The sequence below is a fragment of the Leopardus geoffroyi genome, chromosome A2, assembly GCF_018350155.1.
Source record: "Leopardus geoffroyi isolate Oge1 chromosome A2, O.geoffroyi_Oge1_pat1.0, whole genome shotgun sequence".
In the NCBI taxonomy this organism is placed as follows: Eukaryota; Metazoa; Chordata; class Mammalia; order Carnivora; family Felidae; genus Leopardus; species Leopardus geoffroyi.
Genome location: NC_059331.1, coordinates 2,338,798 through 2,359,836, shown reverse-complemented (window position 1 = coordinate 2,359,836; position 21,039 = coordinate 2,338,798). Strand labels below are relative to the sequence as shown.

Genomic DNA, 21,039 nt, shown 5'->3' with positions numbered 1-21,039 from the left:
AGCCTCCATCCCTGCCGGCTCCCCTCTCTCACCTTCAGGTCCTCTCTGTGGTTAAGGAGGCCTCTCTGACCTTCCCCTGTTTGCAAATCGCACCTTCCTGGCCCTCCCCGCTGCTGCTTCATTTGCTCCATTAGCCCTTACCACCTACCGACGTGCCAGGGATTCTGGCTCGCGCGCTCTTCTGTCTCATGTCATCGCCACCAGGGCCGGGACTTCGTGCCCCGCCACCCCCCCTAACCCCGGGTCTCGGAGCAGGGCCTGGCACACAGTAGGCGCTCAATAAACGTGCGCCGAAGGAATGGCTCCCATGAGGTCGGCGGGATCACCGCGGCCTTTCTACAGAAGAGGAAACCGAGGCTCGGAGAGAAAACAGTCAGTGAGCCAAGGTTACAGAGCACGTCCCTGGCACGCGTCCAGGTCGCGCCATGACAGAGCCGGCGGTTTAGATGGGGGCGGCCGGGCCCTTTCTCCGCCAGATGGGGAAACCGAGGCCCGGCGGCGGCGGCGGCCAGGGCCACCCCGCCGGGAGGGGCCGCGGCCCGGGGCGGGGCGCGCCGGGCCCAAGGTCACCGCGCCGGCCGGCCGGGGAGGCGGGCTGGGTGGGGATCCGCAGGCCTCCCCGGGCGCGCGCCCCCCTCGGCGGCGCGCACGGGGCCCGGGAAGCAGCAGCGGCGGCGGCGGCGGCGGCGGCAGCAGGTGGAGCCGGAGCCTCCGCGCAGCCGAGGCCGCGGCCACTGCCGGCGTCGCCGCCATTAGACAATAGGAGCGGCGGCCGGGCGTGCGGGGAGGCGGGCGGCGGGGAGGGGCGGGGAGGGGCGCCGGGCGCGCAGGAAGCGGGGCCCGGGGCGCGCCGGGGCCGGGCGCGCGGGGAGGGGGCGCAGGAAGCGGGCGAGGCCGGGCGCGGGAGGCGGCGGCGGCGGCCCCGGGAGCTGCCGATCGGCGCCGGGACAAAGGCGCGGCCGCCCGGCGCCCCGAGCCGCCCGAGCCGGGGCGCACAGCCGGGGCGCAGCCCGCGCCCCCCGCCGCGACTGACATGATGTTTCCACAAAGCAGGCATTCGGTAAGCGGGGCCCGCCGGCCCGGCGCCCCCCCACCCCCGGGTCCGGGCCCGGCATCCCCCTAGGTCCGCGCCTGGAACCCCCAGTTCTCAGCCGGGCCATCCCCCCCCCCCCGCCCACCCACTCCGGTCCGGGCCGCGCGCACCTCCCCCAGGTCGGCGCCTGGCACCCCAGTTCCCAGCCGGGCCGTTCCCCCCCCCCTCCGCTCCGGCTCGCGGCTCGGCGCCTCCCCCCCCCTCCAACTCCTGGGCCGGGTCCCCAACAGCTCCCGGCCCAGCGCTACTCCCCCGCCCCCATCGCCGCCAGCCCCCGGGCTCCCCCCCACCCCCCGTAGGTCCCGGTCCCTCTCCCAGCTCCCAGCCCAGATCCCCCCCTCCACCCCCAGTTCCCAGGCCCGGTCCCCTCCAGCTCGCGGCCCGGATTCCCCCCTCCCCCAGCCCCTGAGGCATGCTTCCCGCTCCCCCCCCCCCGCCCCCCGCCAGGCAGGCAGGGCCTTGGGGCGGCCTTGGCCTCGGGCCTGGGGCTCCCCGGGAGCCCCACCGGGCACCTCTAACACCGGGGCTGCTTTTGGGGCCTAGGAGTGGGGGGAGATCCGAGGCGCACCCCTCCCGGAAGAGCGCAGCCGGGAGGAAGGGTGCTGGGAATCTGGGGTGGAGGGCCCCCCGCCGGGTGATTTCGGGCGCTGGGAGAGGCCCCTTCCCCAAGGGGACTTTGCGGGGAGGCCTTGCTCCCCCACCAACTTGGGGAGGGGCACTCCAGGACACGTTCTCCCCCCATCGCAGAGGCAGTTGGGGCTCTCTCGGATGTGCACCCCCCCTCCGGCGCTGTGGAGGGGCGGTAGAGGGCGCACGCTGCCCCCCACCAAGGGCGGACCTTAAAACGCACCCCCACAGCCTGGGGGTGGCGGGGAACGAGGCGGCTCGGGCGCACCCACCCCCTCGCCTTCCCCGGGAGAGGCGGGGGCAGGAAGCGAGGGCGGGGGCCGCGCCAGGGGCTGTAAACACGAGCCCGGGAAGTGGGGCGAGGGGGGGGGGGGCGCGCTGCAGCTGCGCCGCCGGGCCGGCCGCTGCCTCGGGGGTCGCCCCGCCCCTCCCGGCCCTGACCCGGGCCGCCCCCTCCCCACAGGGCTCCTCTCACCTACCCCAGCAACTCAAATTCACCACCTCGGACTCCTGCGACCGCATCAAGGATGAGTTTCAGCTGCTGCAGGCTCAGTATCACAGGTGAGCTGGGGGCCAGGGGCCCTGCAGGGGCGGGGGGGGGGGGGGAATGGTGGACACCCCTAGAGGGGAGGTTGCGGCCCCTACTGGATACGTAGACTTGAAAAAATGTAGGTAGAGAGTGTCCTTTCACGTGGTAGGCGCTGTCGTGAACACTTTTCCAATATTAAACTCCCCTAGACTTCAAAACAGCCCATTTCGCAGGTAAGTAGACGGAGGCACAAAAAGTGAAATTATGTGCCCAGAGCCGCGCGGCAACCTGCGTGGCTTCAGAACCTCTCTCCCCACCCCCCCACCCCCACCCCCACCCCCATTGGATAGAAGACCTCCCAAGAAGTTGGGGGATGGACCCTCCACCACCCCACCCCACAGGAGATCTCTGTCTCTTAGTTTTGGAGAAAGAGTTCCTGGGGTCCTGACGCTCCAAGGTGGTTCTTCCTCCAGAATTTAATCTTCTAACGTTGTGAAGGGCTTGCCAAGTGCGGGATCTAAGGGGAAGGGACTGGTAACTATCTTCAGCCTTCCACTTAAACAGGTTTAAGCCCAGAGAAGTTAAGAGATTTTCTGGGGATGCCCAGCAAGGAAGTGGCACAGAGACATTTGCACCCAGTCCCTGGGTTGAAGAATGCGAGCCCTCAAGGCTGTGCTCCCGAGTGTGGGGCTTTGCCTGGGAATCAGAAGGGGGTCCTTGGTCACGAACCCCAGCGGGGCCTCGGGCCCTCGCTGGACCTCCGTTTACCCACACAAAAGCGATCTAAGAAGCTTCCTGGATTTTCTTCCAGGAGAAAGGGAAATAGTGAGATAGAGAGATTTACAAACATCTCACCTTTTGAGGGTGCTTTCCACGCTCCCCATGTGGTAAATACTCAACCTGCATCCTCTTGTTTAATCTTCCCCCAGTGTCCTGTCGCTGGGCCTATTTTGCAGATGAGGAAACTGAGGCACAGGCAGTTGAACTTTGTTCCATCCCCTGATGTGGAGAGTTTAGGGGCTTGGCTTGGCAGGTCTGGCTTTTATGAGCCCCCCCACCCCCAGGGGGTCCTTCCCTCCCTGCCTGGCCCGTGCCCAGGAGTACTGGGCCTGGTCCAGTCCCATAGACTGGAGGTCACAGTACGGTCACAGTGCTGTGTGACCTCAGGTAATCCAGATGCCCCTCTCTGAACTTTGGGATCTCCATCCACTGGACCTGGGTCTCTCTCCCTACAATGAGGGGTCCTACCATGTTGGGGGTACACACGGGATTTACCAGATCTCCAAGAAGGGCCAGAAATTCAGAGTTTGCAGTGGAAGTGCCTGATTTTTTTTTTTTTTAATGTCAACAAATAGTGTTCTTAAAGGAAATGAGAGAAAACAAACTCACGGGGCCCCTCGCGTCACAGACTGTGGCCTGTCTCTGAACCTGGATGGACAAGGCAGTCAGTTTGGTGGAGGGAGACGCTAGGCCCCACAAGACCAACATGCGTTGTTCTAGAAGCTTTCCTTGTCTTAATCGGTTTCATTCTCCCCACCCCACCCTGGGAGGTTGGCATTTAATAGATGCAGAGACCAAGGCCCAGAGAGGTAGAGGGTCACACGGCGTCAAAGCGGCAGGGCCGAACTTTGAGTCCAGCCTGCCTGGCTCGAGTCGGCCGTCTGCTTTCTGCCTCTTTCTCTGCCCTCCTCGGTAGGGCTGGCGGCAAGTGGGCTTGGAGAAATGCTCTAAGCTCATCCCTGAAAGAGGCCAGGGGCTCACCACCTCTGTTGCCCAAAAGTGGAACTTGAATCCCCTAGTGAAATCCAGGCTTGTAAGAGGGGCCTGGCCGGTCCCCTTGGAGATTCCTTGGTGAGTCCAACCCAGCTCCCTGCCAGCCAGCCAGCCCTGCACCCTCTCTGCCCTTTTGTGGTTTCTATTCCTTCCTCCCTGGCTGGATCGTTTTCCCCAGTGGTTGGGACTGTGGCCTCTGTAGCCAGCTTTCGGGCTGTGTGACCTTGGTCCACTTACTCAGCCTCTCTGGGCGTCTGTTGCGTCATCCGTGGCACGAGGGTCGACGCTAATATCACGGATTTCATCGAGTTTCTGGACGGGGAGAAATTTCTCTGAGTCCCTGGCGGACCTGGGGTCAGGGTGTTTGTAACCCGGGTGGTTACCCGCGACTTTCTCTGCAGCCGTATCTCCAAGGCTGATTTCTTGATCCTCGGCTTACAGTCCGGGAGCCCGAGGCAACCAACCCCCTGCCCCATCTCCACAGAGGGGCGCGTCGTTCTGCCCCCACCGAAGCCCTGGGCTCCCCTGCACGGTGGTAGGGGGGACCTCAGCCCGGCCCCTGGCCCTTCCCTCCTTGTTCTGTTTCAGCCTGAAGCTCGAATGTGACAAGCTGGCCAGTGAAAAATCAGAGATGCAGCGTCATTACGTGATGGTAAGCTGGCCCCGGGTGGGTGGGCGGGGGCTGGTGGGGGGACCCCAGACCCTCCTCCGCCCCTGGCAGCTGCCTGACCCTGGCCGCCTCCTGCGGGATGTAGGAGGATTCGGGGTCTGCTCTCCATTCAGCCGGCCCCCGGGGCCTGGCTGAGTCCGCCTTGCCGGCCTGGCCGCCGGCCCAGGCGGTGGCCGAGGTGCCAAACCACCGGGTTGCAGCCTGGGCCTGCCAGGTCCCCCGGCTGTCCTTGGCAGCAGAGGAGGCCGCTGCTGTGAAAGCCAAAGCCAGGAACTGACGTGGGGGAGCAGCCGGATCCCTCCCTGCCCCCACAGTTTGGGCATCCCAGCGTTTAACCCCTCCTGGCCCGGGCTTCAGAAGGAGGACTGCGGGGGGGGGGGGGGGGGGGGGGGGGGGGGGGGCGGGCAGGAAGCTGACATCCTTTGAGGTCCCAGGGAGGGAGGGGGTGACACTGCATTCTTCGCCTGACATCTGAGACCCCGCCTATGCACGCTGCCAGAATCACTTGCCGGGATCCACACCCACCAGGTGGCAATTTCTACATCAAAAACCCCTGCGTTGGTCCAGCCCAGAGCCCGGCTCTCCCAGGCGACAGGGGAGGCAGAGCCAGATACTTACCCTCCTGGCCCCAGAGGGATGGGGCTGGGGCGGAGAGAGGGACCCAGGACTGGCAGGGGGGCAGGGGGGCGGGGGGGACGGTTCCAGAGAGGGGCACACTGCCTAAGGAAGGCTGCACGGAGAACAGGGCATTGCGGCTCGGGTCTTGAAGAATGAGTAGGAGCTTTCTGAGCGGAGGAGAAACTGCAATGTCCTGGGAATGAACTTGGCTTCCCCTGCCCCACCCCCAGGGATGATGGGGAGCCATGAGGGACTTGAGGGGAGGGGAGGGGGCAGGGTCAGATCTGGGACGTGAGGAGGGGGGCTCCTGACCCCAGAGCCAGACCCAGCAGGCTTTGTTTATCCTGATTATTTATACCCAGGAAGGCAGACTTCCCGGGAGTCTGGGGCCACCCGCCGACAAGACACATAAAAGATTAGGAGCCCTGGAATGTTTGTGTGCTGGAGAGGGGCTGGATAATTATTCCAGGACCCAGGGGAGCCAGGCCGGGCTGGGGCCCTGAAGCCCCCCCCCTCCCCCAGGGGCCTGGGCCCCTGCTCCGGGTCTGGGTGCCTCCTGCATGCCTCTCCTCTCTCCTGCCTTCACACTCTCATCTGGCTGCCTCCTGCCCTGTCTCTCTGTCACTCCCCCATCTCTGTCGCTGGAGCCCCCCATCCTTTGCCCACCCCCCATTTCTCTCTCTCTCTCTCCCCCTCCCAATAGTACTACGAGATGTCCTACGGCTTGAACATCGAGATGCACAAGCAGGTACGCCCCCCGCCCCCCTTGAGCACCCCCAGGCAGGTGGGCCCGGCCCCTTGGCTATGAACCAAGTCTGTCCTTCATACTGTTACTTCCAAGCCCTCTGCCTGCTCTTTCCTGGGCCCCCCCTGGGAGGTTTAGCTCCCTGAGGGGGAGGGGCAGAAACTTTCCCCCAACCTACCACCCCCCTGCCCCGTCGACCCCCCCTTTACAATAGTGGGGGAGGGTAACGTGCCCGTGCACCATGGACCCCCAGATTGCCCCTCACCCTGCAGCCTGGCTTTGGCCATCCGTGCCCTGAGGAGGCCAGCTGAGGGGTGTCATAAAAACGATGATGCTGGCCACCCCTCCCCTACAAGCAGCCACTCCTTACCAGGCGCCGGCCATCATCTCAGGGCCACCCGGCCCCCCGAGCCTGGTCCTGTGTCTTCACTGTCAGCGGCAGGGCCGGGAGCCAGCCTCAGATCCCACCTCTACCGCTGGTTGGGTACCCATGGGCTTGAGGTGTTGATCTGACCCTGGGCCGAGCTGGCCTCTTAGCTAGAACCTCGCGGGCCTCCTGGGGCCGGTCTGCACCTGCCCCCGCCGCCTGCCCTGGACTGAACCCTCCGTGCGTTCCAGGCTGAAATCGTCAAGAGGCTGAATGGGATTTGTGCCCAGGTCCTACCCTACCTTTCCCAAGAGGTGAGTGACCCTCCACCCCCCCCCCCAGGGGCTGCTGGGAGGAGGAGGTAGACAGACCGTGGACTTGCCCCAGGCCCTCCCCGCTGCAGCCCTCAGGCAGCGCGGAGCCGGCTGCCCCGACCACACACCTCCCCTCTCTGGACCTCCCAGACCCCAGCCTGGCCTGTGCGGAAGAATCCCCAGGCTGGAGAAACCCCCCCCGGGGATGCAGGGCAGTGGCAGGAGGGGCCTCACCCTGCTGCAGAATTCCCAGCTTGAGTGAGTCATTTCACTGGTGAAAATGTCAGATATGCCCAAGAGTTGTTCTTGCCTGTCCTGCCTCTGCCTCGGACCTTCCTGAGGTTTGTCTGCCAGGCCCCGCAGGCCACCTCAGGCCACAACACCAGAAGCGTGTGTGTGCGTGTGTGTGTGTGTGTGTGTACGGGGAGGGCACTCAGCACACGTCTGCAGACGTGCACGCAGACGTGCACAGACGCAACACCCAGGTACACGAGGCACACACGTGCACGTGTGCACGCAGATGCACGTACGTGCAGCCACGCAGAGACCCACAGGTGGACACGTGGACACACGCACGCGCCCTGGGGAACCAGGCACCGGGCTCTCACTTCTGCTTTTTGAGATTTTAAGACTCTTGGTGTGAGACCCGCTCCACATTCCCCGCCCCTGCCATTCCTGCCCTGCCAGGTTTTGCTGTCGATAATTCATTTCCTCTTTAAGCCCAGACGATCTTGGGGCCCTTGGGGAACCTGCGTGCCCAGGGACAGTTCCAGAAGGACACTGTGAAAACCCCAGAGAAAGGGGTTCTTGGGGGCCTGGAGGACCTAGACTTGGGCTTTCCTTTCATGACGGGAGCTTCCTGGTAGGCAAGGCAGAAAGAGACATTGGCAGATTCTGGCATCTGATGGCAGAGGAGATGGACGTTCAGGGAGTGCTGGGGTGTGGAGGGGGCAGGTTGCTCTGGGGAGGGGTTGCGCTGAACCTAGACTCCTACTCCAGCACCGCCAGAATCCACCGGGCCTTCCTCAGCTATGGAAGGAGAGGAGCTTGGATTAGCGGATGGTCGACCGCAATCTGCAAGATCTTAGGCTCCAGACTTGCCTGTACAGTTGGCCACGTTGTGCACTGTGCATCTATCTCTTTGTAGGCGGCAGATCCAGGGTGTCGCTCAGACTCACCCAATGTTGTTTTCTTAAGTATTGTTTGGCACTGGCTGAGGCTTGGTAAACAGAAGGGGATGGAGAGGGCTCTTCTGGTGGGGTCGAAAGCCATGGGGGGTGGGGGGGACGGTGCATGGCGCTAATAGCCTGGATGGGAGAGTGGCTTCTCTTGGGCTCTGTGCCCCAGAGCCCCACCTGAGGTCAGGGTGCAGCAGCTGGCTCCTCTCTGCCCCCCCCCCCATTCCCCTTTCCAGCACCAACAGCAGGTCTTGGGAGCCATCGAGAGAGCTAAGCAGGTCACGGCTCCTGAGCTGAACTCCATCATCCGAGTACGTCCGGGTCTCGGGTGGGCGGGCAGGTGGGAGGGCAGGTGGGCCCGGCAGCTAATGCTCCCCTCCTTCTGCCCTGCAGCAGCAGCTCCAAGCCCATCAGCTGTCCCAGCTGCAGGCCCTGGCCCTGCCTCTGACCCCGCTGCCCGTGGGGCTGCAGCCGCCTTCGCTGCCGGCCGTCAGCGCGGGCACCGGCCTCCTCTCGCTGTCCGCGCTGGGCTCCCAGGCCCACCTCTCCAAGGAAGACAAGAACGGGCACGACGGTGACACCCACCAGGAGGATGACGGCGAGAAGTCGGATTAGTGGGCGGCCGGGATGGGGAGGGTGGGGGGGACAGAGGGGAGACAGACCACGGAAGAGAGAGGAACGTTTAGCGCAAGACACAGTATAGCTCGGGATTGGCCGAACTCGGTAGTATTTATGGTAGCCGCCTGCTGGGGCCCTAGCCCTGCCTGTGTGCCGCCCCTAGCTTCGCTCACACCCCCGGCCTCCTTCCTCCTCCTCCTCCTCCACCTCCTCCTCCACCCCCCACCCCTGCAGCCTGAGTGGGTGACTACCTTGCTCATGCTCTTTCCACACCGGAGGCAAGCTGAGGCCTGGAGGCGCAAACGGGAAGCCAGGTCAGAGGAGAGCAAAGCCTCCAGAAGCCCCGCACCCCTGCACTTCCCCGTCCGCACATGCGTGCACCTGACGTCCGCCCGCAGGGCCCCTCAGGGCGCGCCCCCCAGCCTCTCACCCCGGCACTGCATGCAGACAACACGCTAGCTGCCCCTTCCTGCCCTGGGCACCCCCCCCCTCCCGTCCTCCCCCCTCCCTCACCTCCTCTGCCCGTTCCGGAGCCCACGCCCACCTGTCCTCGCCCCTCGCCCCGCAGGAGAGGGGGCGGGGAGAGTGAGCTTAGCCAGGAGCAGGGGGAGGGGGGGGCGGGCGTCCCAGAATTCCCTTTCTCCCCTTCCCGAATAAAGATGAGGGTACTCAAGTTGTCTTGGTTTTTATTTTATTTTTTTCCTTTTTCCAGTATACTAGCTTGTCTTTTAAGAAAAGGGATATTACGGGGGAAAAAAAAAAAAAAAGACAAAAATGTTTAAAAAAAAAAAAAACAAGCAACACCCACACCTGTGTCTGTATATAGCCTTTTAGACTGTCAGCTTTTGTTGTGCTCAGTCGTCTGATCGCTGCGGAGAAGTGACAATGCTGTGTCGAGGGTGGGCTTAGCTGTGCCTTTCAAATAAAGATGTGAGAAGGTTGGTCGCCTTGTTCCTGCCTCTGTGTTGTGGGCTGCCGCGGTGCCCCCCTTCCCAGGGGAGGAGGGGGTTCCCTCACGTCTGAGCTCCCTCCTCATGGGGGACGGGTTAGCGAGAGTCCCGGGTGAGTCCGGCTTGTCGGTGTAAGTCTGTCTGCAGAACTTGGTGCATAGGCCAGAGAGGGTGGGCTGGAGGAACGAAGTCACACAGCCACGCCCCGGTGCCGGAGGCTTAATGGAGCTGGTTTCTGATCACCAGGCCACAGGGCTCCTGAGTGGCATTCTTTTCCCTTAGAGACAGATTTCCAGACTGCCGGGATCAATTGCCACGGCCCACACGAAGACCCTTTTTCCAGAGCTGAGAACACAGGCCCCCAGCTGAACGTGACCGTGCCAGGACCTCTTGAAGGTCCTCGAGCCACCCCCTGAGCGGGACCACCTGGGGGAGCCAGAAGGAAAGGAGGTTCCCAGAGTGCATCTGGCGCTTGGGCCAAGAGGCCCTCAGGCTGCCCACCCAGGATGTGGGGAGAAGCTAAGGGTGCGGCTGGGCGGGGCAGCCAAGGAGGGCTGGGGCGTAGAATTCCCACCCTCAGGGACCTGGGCACCCAGGGACTTTTCGAGTCCAAGAAATTCTCACCTGCCCCCCATCCAGTGGGTTCCCATGGGGGACCAAGGGCAGAGGGGAAGGCGGGCTGCTCACCGCACAAGAAATGGCTCATGTCCCTGAGCAAAGAGGAGACAGAGGAGTGGGGACAGGGACCGAGCCACCCAGGCGCCCCTCCACCCACTGCAGCCAGAGCACCTCTAAAAACGCCAGTGTGATGGGGTCACTCCCCGCCTAACGTTTATTCTCGGGTTAAAACCCCAAACTCGGGCACCTGGGTGGCTCAGTTGGTTAAGTCACTGACTCCCGGTTCAGCTCACGTCATGATCTCACGGTTCCTAAGATCGAGCCCTGCCTGGGACTCCACAGTGACATCGCGGAACCTGCTTGGAATTCTCTCCCTCTCTCTCTGACCCTCCCCTCCTTGTGCGTGCGCGCTCTCTCTCAACATAAATAAATAAGCATTAAAAAAAAAAAAAAGGCATGAGTACTGAGTGATTCCATTTATATGAAGAACAAAATCCTGCCCAAGTGGGGTTACCCTTGGCAGAGGGCGAGGGGCACGGGGGGCTTCTAATGGGGCCGGTCGTGTTTCACTTCTCAACTTGCCTGCTGATTACATGAGGGTGTTCACTTCGTAATAATTCATCAATTTGTTCACTTCACAGCCTGTGCACCCTTTTGTGTGTTACATTTCACAATATTAAAAAAAATCATAAAAAATAGATTTGTGGCCTCCGTGGCAGCTGGATCTGCTCCCCACCCCTCCAATCATCCCTCTTCCGCAGGCGGCAACCAGCTTGAAACATCTCGCCATTCCTTGCCTAGAGGCCTTTGCACATGTTGTTCCGTCTGTCTGGAACAGTGTTCTCTCTCTTTTTTTTTTTTTTTTTTAACGTTTATTCATTTTTGAGAGACGGAGAGAGACAAAGCGCAAGTCGAGCAGGGGAGGGGCAGAGAGAGAGGGAGACAGAATCCGAAGCAGGTTCCAGGCTCCGAGCTGTCAGCACAGAACCTGACGTGGGGCTCGAACCCACAAACCGTGAGATCATGACTTGAACCGAAGTCAGAGGCTTAACCGACTGAGCCACCCGGGTGTCCCCAGGTCCCTGGATGACATGTTTCTTAAGTCCTCTCAGGCCCCTCCACCCAGGTCCTGCAGAGAACAACAGGAGCCATTAATATGTCACATGGTGGGGGCGCCTGGGTGGCGCAGTCGGTTAGGCATCCGACTTCAGCCAGGTCACGATCTCACAGTCCGTGAGTTCGAGCCCCGCGTCGGGCTCTGGGCTGATGGCTCAGAGCCTGGAGCCTGTTTCCGGTTCTGGTCTCCCTCCCTCTCTGCCCCTCCCCCGTTCATGCTCTGTCTCTCTCTGTCCCAAAAATAAATAAACGTTGAAAAAAAAAAAAAATGTCACATGGTGGTTCCAGGCATATGGTCTCTAGCCTCAATTTAAATCCTGGCTCTTCAGGGGTGCCTGGGTGGCTCAGTCGGTTGAGCACCCGACTTCGGCTCAGATCACGATCTAGAGGTCCGTGGGTTCGAGCCCCGCGTCGGGCTCTGTGCCGACAGCTCGGAGCCTGGAGCCTGCTTCGGATTCTGTGTCTCCCTCTCTCTCTGCCCCTCCCTGTTCATGCTCCGTCTCTCTCTGTCTCAAAAATAAACAAACATTTAAGAAAATAAAAATAAATAAATCCTGGCTCTTCCTCTCAGAGCTGGGCCATCTAGACAAGTGGCTTCTCCCCTCTGGACCTTGGTTTCCTTGTCTGTAAAATGGATATAATCTCAATACTACTCCTTGTTACGAAGGTCATACTATTTAATCCGTGGAAATGCTTACGGCACAGCCTGGCACGTTCCTTTTCATTCCTTCATTGAGACCTACTGTGAGCCCCAGGGCCACAGAAGACATAAATTCCTGTCCTCTGGCTGGAACAGACAGATAACCAGGAAAACACAAAATGTGTCAGCGCGTGTGTTGACGGAGAGCCGGGCAGAGAAGGGATGGGGAGTGTTGGCTGCAAAAAAAAAATTTTTTTTTTCTAATTTGCACATAGAAGCAGCTCAATAAATGTTAGCAGTTTGCTGAGGGCAGACCTGGGTTTGTAGCCGTCTCAGACCCTAACTAGTGATTTGAGGCAAGTGAAGTCACTTGTCTGATCTGTTTCTGGGAAACTGTTCCCGAGAATTAGCAGGAAGCCTGCAAGGGCTCACAAGCTGTCAGCTGGTGTTATTACTGATGTTGCTGGCAGATGAAGGGCTTCGTGGAGGGGGGGGGGGGGCACAAATCCGACACCCCCAAAACAGGGGTCTCCTCCGGAGAAGGGGACGCCCTGCCCAGCCACGGAGGATCTGGGACCTCGGGGGCTTCCCTTTGGGCCTCGGAGCACCCCCGCCCAATCCCACCTGCGGGGCTTGGATCTGTTGGATCTGGGAGCCCCCGGTGGAGCAGGCTGACAAGAAGGTCCGGGGGGGGGGGGGGGGTGCCAGAGCGGCCGCGGGCGGAGGGGCCGCCTCCAGTGCCCCCTCCCCACCGCGGCCTCCCGCGCTTAACGACCGCGCCGCCGGCGACCTCGGCTAATTGATCCGCTAATGGGCCCCGCGCCGCGGCCGCGCCTAATGAGGCGGGAGGAGGGGGCGGAGGGGGCGGAGGGGAGAGTGCAGGGGAGGGGGACAGGGAAAGCAGTGAGGAGAGGAGGAGGAGGGGGCGGTGGGGAGAGTGCAGGGGAGGGGGAGAGGAGGGGTCTAGGGAGGGGGAAGGAAGACAAGGGAGGGGTGGAGGGAGGGGGTGGGGGAGAGAAGGGAGGGGTGGAGAAGGGAGGGGAGGACAGGAGGAGGGGGAGCGAATGGAGGGAAGAGCCCAGCCGGGGAGGGGTTAGGGAAAGAGGAGGGGGAGTTGGAGGAGGATGGGGAGGAACACAGCAGGAAGGGGGAAGGCTGAGAGGGAGGGGCCCAGGGAGAGGAGGAGAGGGGGCAATGCCCTCAGCCCTTGGGCACAGGACTGGAGGAGAGGGGAGCCGTGCAGACGGGATGAACCCAGCCATTTCTGACCACCCAACCCCCTCTCAGACCCCATCCCTTTTTTGGGGGGGGTCCCTTCTTCTTAAAAGCCCCTCCCCTTCTATGATCATTTTTAGCAGGGGGATGTGCGCATCAGGGGTGTGAGCCGCCCCCCTACTCTGTCCTCGAATGTGCTAATGTCCTCAGTGTTGGAGAATTCCCCCAGGCCCCTGTGGCCTGAGCCGAACCCAGCCCCTGTCCCCAAACACCCCTTCTGTGCCTCCGCCGACTCCTAAGCCTGAGAGCACCCCAGTGGCTCAGAAAGCCAGCCCTCTTCCTCCGGCTCCTGGTTTGAGCTGGAACTCCCCACGTGATCCACGAAATGGCCACAGTCCGGCCGGCCAGGCGCACCTGCAGCCTTCCTCCTTCCTGAGTCCTCTGGGCATCAGCAACTTGGACTTGGATGCAGTCTTGGGGGACAAACAGTGCTGGTGGAGTCTGGGACCCGGAAATGTCACGCTGCCCATTTCGCAGACAACAGAACTGTGGCCCAAAGACGGACACCAGATTGTCAAGGCCACAAAACAAGGCAGCGCCTCAGAAGGTCACCCGACCTCAGGTAAAGGAGCTCTTGGCCCCACTAGGAGCAACCAGAAATAATCAGGAAGCCAAAGCTAGTCATCAGGATAACAGAAATCATAAACAGCTATGATTTGAACATCTATTAAGGCCCCAGCCTTGGCTGAGGGTTTTGACTACATGTCTGTTAATTCCTTTTTTTTTTTTAATTTTTTTTTTAACGTTTATTTATTTTTGAGACAGAGAGAGACAGAGCATGAACGGGGGAGGGGCAGAGAGAGAGGGAGACACAGAATCCGAAACAGGCTCCAGTCCCCGAGCTGTCAGCACAGAGCCCGACACGGGTCTCGAACTCACGGACCGCGAGATCATGACCTGAGCCGAAGTCGGACACTCAACCGACTGAGCCACCCAGGCGCCCCTAATTTTTTTTTTTTTTAAGTTTATTAGTTATTTATTTATTTTTGTAATCTCTATGCCTCATGTGGGGCTCGAACCCACGACCCAGACAGCACGAGTCACATGCCCTTCCCACAGAGCCAGCCAGGCGCCCGTCTCCCAGTTAATTCTTGAAAATACCTGTGAAGGAAGGACCATTAGATAAAGAAACGGAGGCAGTGACTTGCCCAAGAGCACACACCCAGGAACCTGGGTTCTGATGCAGGAAGGTCCAAGCTACAGGGTCCAGGGTCTTAGGCATTTTGTTTAAGGGAAAGAGGAAGCTTCTGGAACCAGTGCTGGAGAGCAGGGCTTCCAGGGTGGGAGTGGCGGGCAGGGCAGGAGGCAAGGGTGAGGGGGGAGTGGGAGGGACTTTGTGCAGGCCTTCACCCTAAGCGCTCCTGGCCTCTTTCTGACACCACCTGAGGGCCTTTCCCTGGCCTGGAACACACTGTCCCCAGAGCCGGGGACTGCCATCAACACCCCCTCTTCTGCTGGCTTTATCAATCACAATGCACAACTTAAGGCAACAGATACTCCCTTGTTCTCCCTTCCCCCACCCCGACCCCCACTCTGAGTCTGTGACAAAAGCATTCGGTCTGATGTGGTCACTACTGCATCTCCAAGGCTTAGCATTGTGTCTGGCTCGCGGTCGGTGTTCCGGGGAAGATCGAGCGAGCGGGCGACATGGCGGCGCACGAGCCAGCCCCTCCGGACCCCGCCTGCCAGCCTGGGAGCCACGGCAGGTGTTAGAGCGGAGGAGGGGCCAGGCTGGAGGGGAGACAGAGGCTCGCGTCGCGTTTAGACGCGTTCTGACCTTAGACGCGGCGGGAGGGAGCCCAGGCACCATGGGGCCCTGCCCGCCGAGGACTCCCCCCCCGACGGTCTCGCGGGCTGTCGCAGTCTTGCCCTTCCGTGTGTCTCCGCCCTTGTCTCTGGGTGTCCCAGATCCTCTGTCTCTCCGGGTCTCTCTCCCTCACCCGCCCCGCCCCCCACCGTCCTTCAAGGTCTTTCTAGCTCTCCCTCTCCTCCCTGTCTGTCTCTCCTTCCTACTCTCCCCACGTGTCCCCGCTCTGTGCCCCCTCCCCGCCACCCCCGCCCCCGCAGCCGCCCCCGCCCTGGATGCCCACCCCCCACCCACCGCCTCTCGGCACAAGCCTCTCCCACCCACTCCGGCCCCAGGGCCCGGACGCTGGGCGCCAGCCAGGCCTGGAAGCCCGCCCCTCCCCCGCCCCTGACCCTCCCGCCCCCTCCCACCCCCCTCTCCCCTGCCCCCCACCCCCGCCCCTCCCTCCTCCGTCCCCTTCACCCTTCCCCTCCTGCCCACCCTCCGCCTCCTCCCCGGGTCCCCAGCGTTTCCTCCTCCCCGCGCCCCACTCCCCTCCTCCCTTTTCCTCCCCTCCCCGCTTCCCGATCCCGGCCCCGAGGAGGGGCGGGGCCCGCGCTCCCGGTGCCCTGCTGGGCCTGACCGGGCCTGTTGGGTAACGTGCAGGCCCGGCCCGCGCGGTTAATGGTGGGTTTCCCGGCCTGGGCGGCGGGCTACATGGCACACGGTCTGGCCGACCTGGGACGCGGGGCGGGGATGGCCCCCCCGGACCCCTGAACGGCAGCCGCTGAGCGCCCACCCTGAGTGAGCTTGACGCTGTGTGACCACGCACAGGTCCCTAGGCGTCTCTGGGCCTGGCCGCTTCCACTCCACCCTGCCCTGCAGCCAGACCCACTGGTCACCGGCACTTATTGGACGCCTGCTGTGTAATAGACCCTGGGGTGGGTGCCCAGGGACCCAGGACAGAGCTGCTCTTGACCGTGGTGGAGCCCACAGCGCCTAGGAAGACAGATAATAAACCAGCAAATAAGAAAATAAGATGATTTCACAGACCAAATGCTCCAAAGAAAGATCCAACAGGGGCTGGAGACGGAGAATGACAGAGGCCTCTCTCTGTGGAGGTGACATCTCAGCTGAGACTTGGATGGCAGGAGCCTGTGGGGGGGAGGAGGGGAGGGAGATGGAGGGGGAGGGGCTGCAGGCCTAGGGAACCAAGAGGGCAAAAGCCCAGAGGCAGGAGGACTGCTATTCTGTGGCAGGTTCTGCACAAAGTAAAGGGAATAATCCAGCTGGCCCTGTAATAAGGGCAAGAGATACCATATTCAAGGGCTGGCTCACCCCCTTTTCAAGATGAGCAAACTGAGGCCCGGGGAGAAAGGGCTCCCAGCAAACCTGAAGCTGGGAGAGTAAGCTTCCGGTTGGGTCACACAGTATGTTCCACACACGTCTGTGCGATGCCTGCTGGGGAGTGGGCGAATCTGGGGTCCAGCAGGAGCCCCCCAAGAGTAGGGATGGAGGCGGGGTTCGCGGAGATGCCGGGAGCGGGGGTGGGGGGTGTAGAGGGTGAGGCCCAGACTTGGGATGGAGGGCCCCTGCGTGTGGTGTGGGGTCTGGGACCAGGAGAGCCCCAAATAGAGGTTGCCTTTTTGGGCCAGGTCCCGCCCTGCTTCCCCCCTGCACACGCTCACAGGACAGGCAAAGCCAGCCTCCCCATCCAGCTGTTTGATCCTATGACGACACAAGGAAGGTCCTATTGTTCCTCTCAGTTTACAGAATCACGGTGGCACAGCAGCAAAGTCAGATTGGAACCCGGGCCTCCAAGGGAGGCGTGACCTCAGGTGGCCACTGACCCCTGCAGGCTAGGTTAGCAATGGGCAGGAGGTCAGGGACTCTGGATCCCTGCCCCGAATATGAATACTGGGTGACCTGGAAGGGGTTCTGCCCCTCCCTAGGCTTGCCTCTTCGTCCTCCCAGCAAATATAAGGGGCAGGCACTGTGTTGGGCCTGGGCCGACGGTAGAATAATCAGTGTCCAGAGAGGGATGAGACTTTACCGAAGGAAATAAAATGAGAGGGGCTGACCGAGTAGGGAGGTTGAGGGCTGTTGTAGCCAGGCTGGCCGGACCAGGCCTCGCTAGGACGTGATGTTCCATCCAAGACTGGAAGGGAGAGAAGGGTCAGCCGTGATCCAGGCAAAGGAAACAGTGCATGCAAAGGTCCTGGGGCAGGACCTTACCTGGTCTGTTAGAGGTAACAACCAAGAGGGCTGAGAAGCTGGAGGGAAGTGAGAGTGATGGGGAGAGAGGGAGGAGGCGAGGGCAGGAGAGGACAGGGGTCAGCCCATGTAGACACAGGTGGGAATTTGGATTTTATTCTGAGGGTGAGGGGGAGCTCTGGAAGATTTTTAAGCAGAGGGAAGGATGGGATCTGATCACATTTTTTAAAAGCAAATCTCTACGCCCGAGACGGGGCTCGAACTCAGGACCCAGGGATCAAGAGTTGAAGGCTCTACCGGCTGAGCCATTTTAATGCATCATCAAAAATGTAGGGGGAAGGGAGCGTGTGTGTTAGTGGATTAGAAGATTCTGTCACCCACCTCGGTTTCCAGGTGAGGAGACCCACTGAGCAGGGGCCATCCTGGACTCCCTGAGGCCCCTTCTTTTCTTTCTGGAGCTGCCCAGTTCTTTCAGAGGCAGCAGCTGGGGTTGGGAGCCTTCAGCCAATCCTAGTGCGTCCCGACACTGGACGCCCAGTCCCCGACTCCCATTGCTCAGAACCTATTGACTTCTCAGACCCTTGTGAGAGCAGGCAGAGGGCCATTTTAGCCCATGAGTGTGTCCACCTTCCCCCACTCCACGGCCTGGGCAAGGTCAGAGGTCCACCCACAGAGGTGTGGAGTCAGAGCTCCTGACTCCTCAATCCCAGGGGAAGACTGCCCCAGTTTTCCTCTGAGTCTACTTTGGGTTACGGTGATATACATGCACTGCTCAAATGAGGCAACTCCTATGCATTCTGCAGAACCCCAGCTTACACACCCCCATCTGACATCCAGGAAGCCTTCCCAACTTCCCAAGCAGGGACCTCACTCCTGGCTCTGTCTCTGCCCCCACCCACAGTCCATCTCAGCCCTGACTGCGGGGGGGGGGCCGAGAGTGCTCTGCTCTGTGGGCCTCCCACACGCCCCATTTCCCAATCTCGGGAACCCCTCCTTGAGTCCCCATCATGGCCCGGCCTGGCTGCTCACACACGGGACAGCAGAGAGCCAGCACCCTGGTTTCCCGAACAAGTCTTGCCCAACTATCTCCCAACACAGGTGAGCAAACCGAGGCTCAGAGAGAGGCGCGCAAGTCTTAAGGTCACGGTGGGGGGCGCTAGAACAAGGGGGAGGCCTCCCCACGTTCCCAGGTGGAAGTTAACGTGTATGATTCTTCCGAGGGGGGCTCACCGCCAACCTTGGCAGGAACAGAGGCTCCGAGGTCACCTGAGAGCCCTGGCCCTCAGGAGGGGACAGGCCTGGCTGGTGGCCCAGGAGCTCGGCTGGGGGCGGGGGCGGTAGGCAGAGGTTGGCGAAGTCGGAAGCCAAAGGCTTGGCCTCCCCGAGGGAGCCGCTTTCCCGGCCCGGGTCGGATCAATGGGCTGTAATTATACCGCGCCGGGCCCGGAGCCGGCGGGGAGGGAGCGGGAGCTGGCAGGAGAGAGGCGGCGGGCGGGGGAGCGCGGGCCGGGAGAGGGACCCACGTTACTTTGATTGACAGCCCGGGCGGGCGCCGCGCGGGAGCTTCTGGGGATCGTAGTCTTTCCGAGAACCCCGCTGCCGCCTCCTCTCCCGTGTGCGCTCAGGGAAACTGAGGCACGGAAACGCGCACGTCCCTCCCCTCCGCCTACACGTAGGCTTCTCCTCCCCCCTCCTCCCCCCGCGGGGCCTGGAAACAAAAGCTGAGTCGTGCTAGGGGCCTCCAGTCCCGGCTGAGAGTCTCCGCTCTTCCCGGGGACCGGAGGTGGGAGGTGTCCAGCTCGATTTGAAGTCTGCCTCGGTTTACCCATCTGTGAAATAGGGCGAAAGGCGCCTAGTCGGCCCCGCCAGCTGGCCGGGCTTTTTCAAGGCACTTTGTTGGACGAGGGGCTCCTGCTTTTAAGGAGAGACTCGCCAGGCTCAGGGGGTGGCTGGCGTCTCCGGATTTTCGGATACTAAACGGACCGGATCCCCCCCCAACCCCCACTCCCGGTGAGCTCTGGGGTCCACGAGGCTCTCAGCGTCTCTAAGGGAGGGGGCGACCCGCACTCTCCATATCCCGCTGGCAGCCTTCCGATTGGCCCAGCCGATCCTAGAGCCTCCTGCCATTGGTCGCGGGTTTCTTGATTTCCATTGGCCAGTGCCCATTGTGATGTCATGGACCCATGTGGGAGCGCCGCGGGAGGATTGGCTGGCACACCCAGCCAACCACCGCGGAGAAAGGAATTTCCACAGTAGCTGAGGCGGCGAGGCTGATTTAAGGTGGTCTGAGCAATCCCGGGTCCCAGCGCTGCTTCTCAGCTTTTTCCTTTAAAAAAAAAAAAAAAAAAATCCACATCATAAAAACCCAGCCAGGAACCGGGGCTGGGCTTTCCTAAGTGGAAGGAGAGAGATCGGAAGCTAAGTCCCTTCCCCCATTTTGCAGCTTCTCCCTGGATTCTGCAGATGGGGAAACTGAGACCTCGGGAGGTGGGGCGAGAAGCCCTGTAAGGCCCAAGAGTTCGCTGGGGGCGCAGCCTTCTCGGTGTAGTGGGAAGGTTGTGCTAGGCTGCCCAGACTGTAACTCACCCCTGGCGAGTCCTTTCCCTGCCTCCTGCTCTGGCTGGATGTGACATTTCAGCGAGTTATGGAGTCATGGGCTGCCTGAGGGTCTCCCGTCTCACAGGTTGCTCTCAGCTAAGTCTTCCCAAATTCTCACAGCTGCTGCTCAGAGCAGAATGTCTCTTCCTTCCTGGCAGATCATATACACCATAGCGTGTGTGTGTGTGTGTGTGTGTGTGTGTGTGTGTGTGTGTGGTCTCGTGGCTTCTCAGGCAATCCACAAATCTGTATTTACCCTCCCTTGTGGCCTGTGCCTGGTAGAAACATCTAAAGCCTGGTGGGTAAAGGTCCCCTCCTCCAGGAAGCCTCCTCTGGACTCACCAGGCAGAGGCCCTGGTCCCTCCAGATGCTCCCTCTGTCATGACACTAACTAGGTGGGCCCAGGAGTGAGTGCTTGACTCTGCCCCCCACCCCCTGCCTCCCCGGCCCTCCCTAGGACCCCGGCGTCTTCCGTTAGGAGGATGGGTTCTAGAACAAATCCCTCCCTGAACAGCCTGAGTTCAGTGTGTGTAATGGAGGGGTTGCCTGCAGGAGATGCTTTGGGGCTGGGCCTGGAAGATGGGGATTTTCTCCAGGCAGAAAAGGAGCAGGAGTGAATTCCGGGAAGAGGTAACAACACAAGCAAAAGCCCAGCGGTGGGAGAGAACACCGAGTAGGTACTGGGACTGGTGTGGCCGGAGCAGAGAGAGTGTGTGAATCAGTGGACAGGAGGTGCAACCTGGATGGGGGGATGTGTGCAGGGCATCGGATGCTAGCCTGAGGACCTGGGGATTTGTCCCGAGGGCAATGGGGAGCCATGAGAAGGTCTGAAGTGAGGGAGGGCCAGACTCACAAAAGGTGACAAGCGTGAAATCCACTCGCATGGGGGGGAGGTAGGTGGCTTGAGCTCAGATGGGAGGGGTGAGGAGGCCGGAGGGGGGTGCCGTGGCGGAGGGGAGAGAAGGGGCTGGGTTGAAGCTCTGTGTTGGGGGAGCAGGATGGACTGTGGGGCCTGGCAGGGTGAGGCATGGCGGGCGGGCGGGGGGAATGCTACATCTAGCGCCCGGGGGACATCCAGGGGAGGCACGACACTTCCTGGAAAGGTTTTGGACACAGGACTTCACAGACCCCCCAGAACCTGGAGTTCCTGGCACCACAGGATGGCGGAACTCTTGTTTGTTACAAGTTCCCAGCAGGAGTGTGGCCAGCGGATCTCTGGCTTTAGCTGGATGCTCTGTTTCTGTTTCTGGATGCACTGCCCGGCCTGTTCTATTCATTTATTGAGCACTTACTGTGTGCCTGGCTCTGCA

The 21,039-nt window shown here is 61.3% G+C and overlaps 1 protein-coding gene across 3 annotated transcripts; it reads left to right on the top strand.

Annotated features, from left to right (window-relative positions):
* Nucleotides 1-809: 809 nt before the first annotated feature.
* Nucleotides 810-9,473, top strand: TLE5 (TLE family member 5, transcriptional modulator). Of its 3 annotated transcripts, none has more exons than XM_045491417.1 (7): nucleotides 810-1,060; nucleotides 2,184-2,281; nucleotides 4,611-4,674; nucleotides 6,014-6,058; nucleotides 6,674-6,736; nucleotides 8,151-8,225; nucleotides 8,308-9,473. In XM_045491417.1, exons 1-7 carry the CDS (start codon nucleotides 1,034-1,036, stop codon nucleotides 8,527-8,529), a joined length of 594 nt encoding a protein of 197 aa, XP_045347373.1. In that variant the 5' UTR covers nucleotides 810-1,033; the 3' UTR covers nucleotides 8,530-9,473. The 3 variants fall into 3 exon arrangements, with proteins under 3 accessions (XP_045347373.1, XP_045347375.1, XP_045347374.1); XM_045491418.1 differs by having other exon boundaries at nucleotides 905-1,060; nucleotides 8,311-9,473; XM_045491419.1 differs by lacking the exon at nucleotides 8,151-8,225 and having other exon boundaries at nucleotides 877-1,060.
* The last annotated feature ends 11,566 nt before the right edge of the window (nucleotides 9,474-21,039 follow it).

Coding starts and splice junctions, on each gene's coding strand:
- TLE5 (XM_045491417.1), top strand. CDS start 1,034: ATGATGTTTCCACAAAGCAGGCATTCG. Junction 6,737..8,150: donor TACCCTACCTTTCCCAAGAG/GTGAGTGACCCT, acceptor TCCCCTTTCCAG/CACCAACAGCAGGTCTTGGG. Junction 8,226..8,307: donor AGCTGAACTCCATCATCCGA/GTACGTCCGGGT, acceptor TCTGCCCTGCAG/CAGCAGCTCCAAGCCCATCA.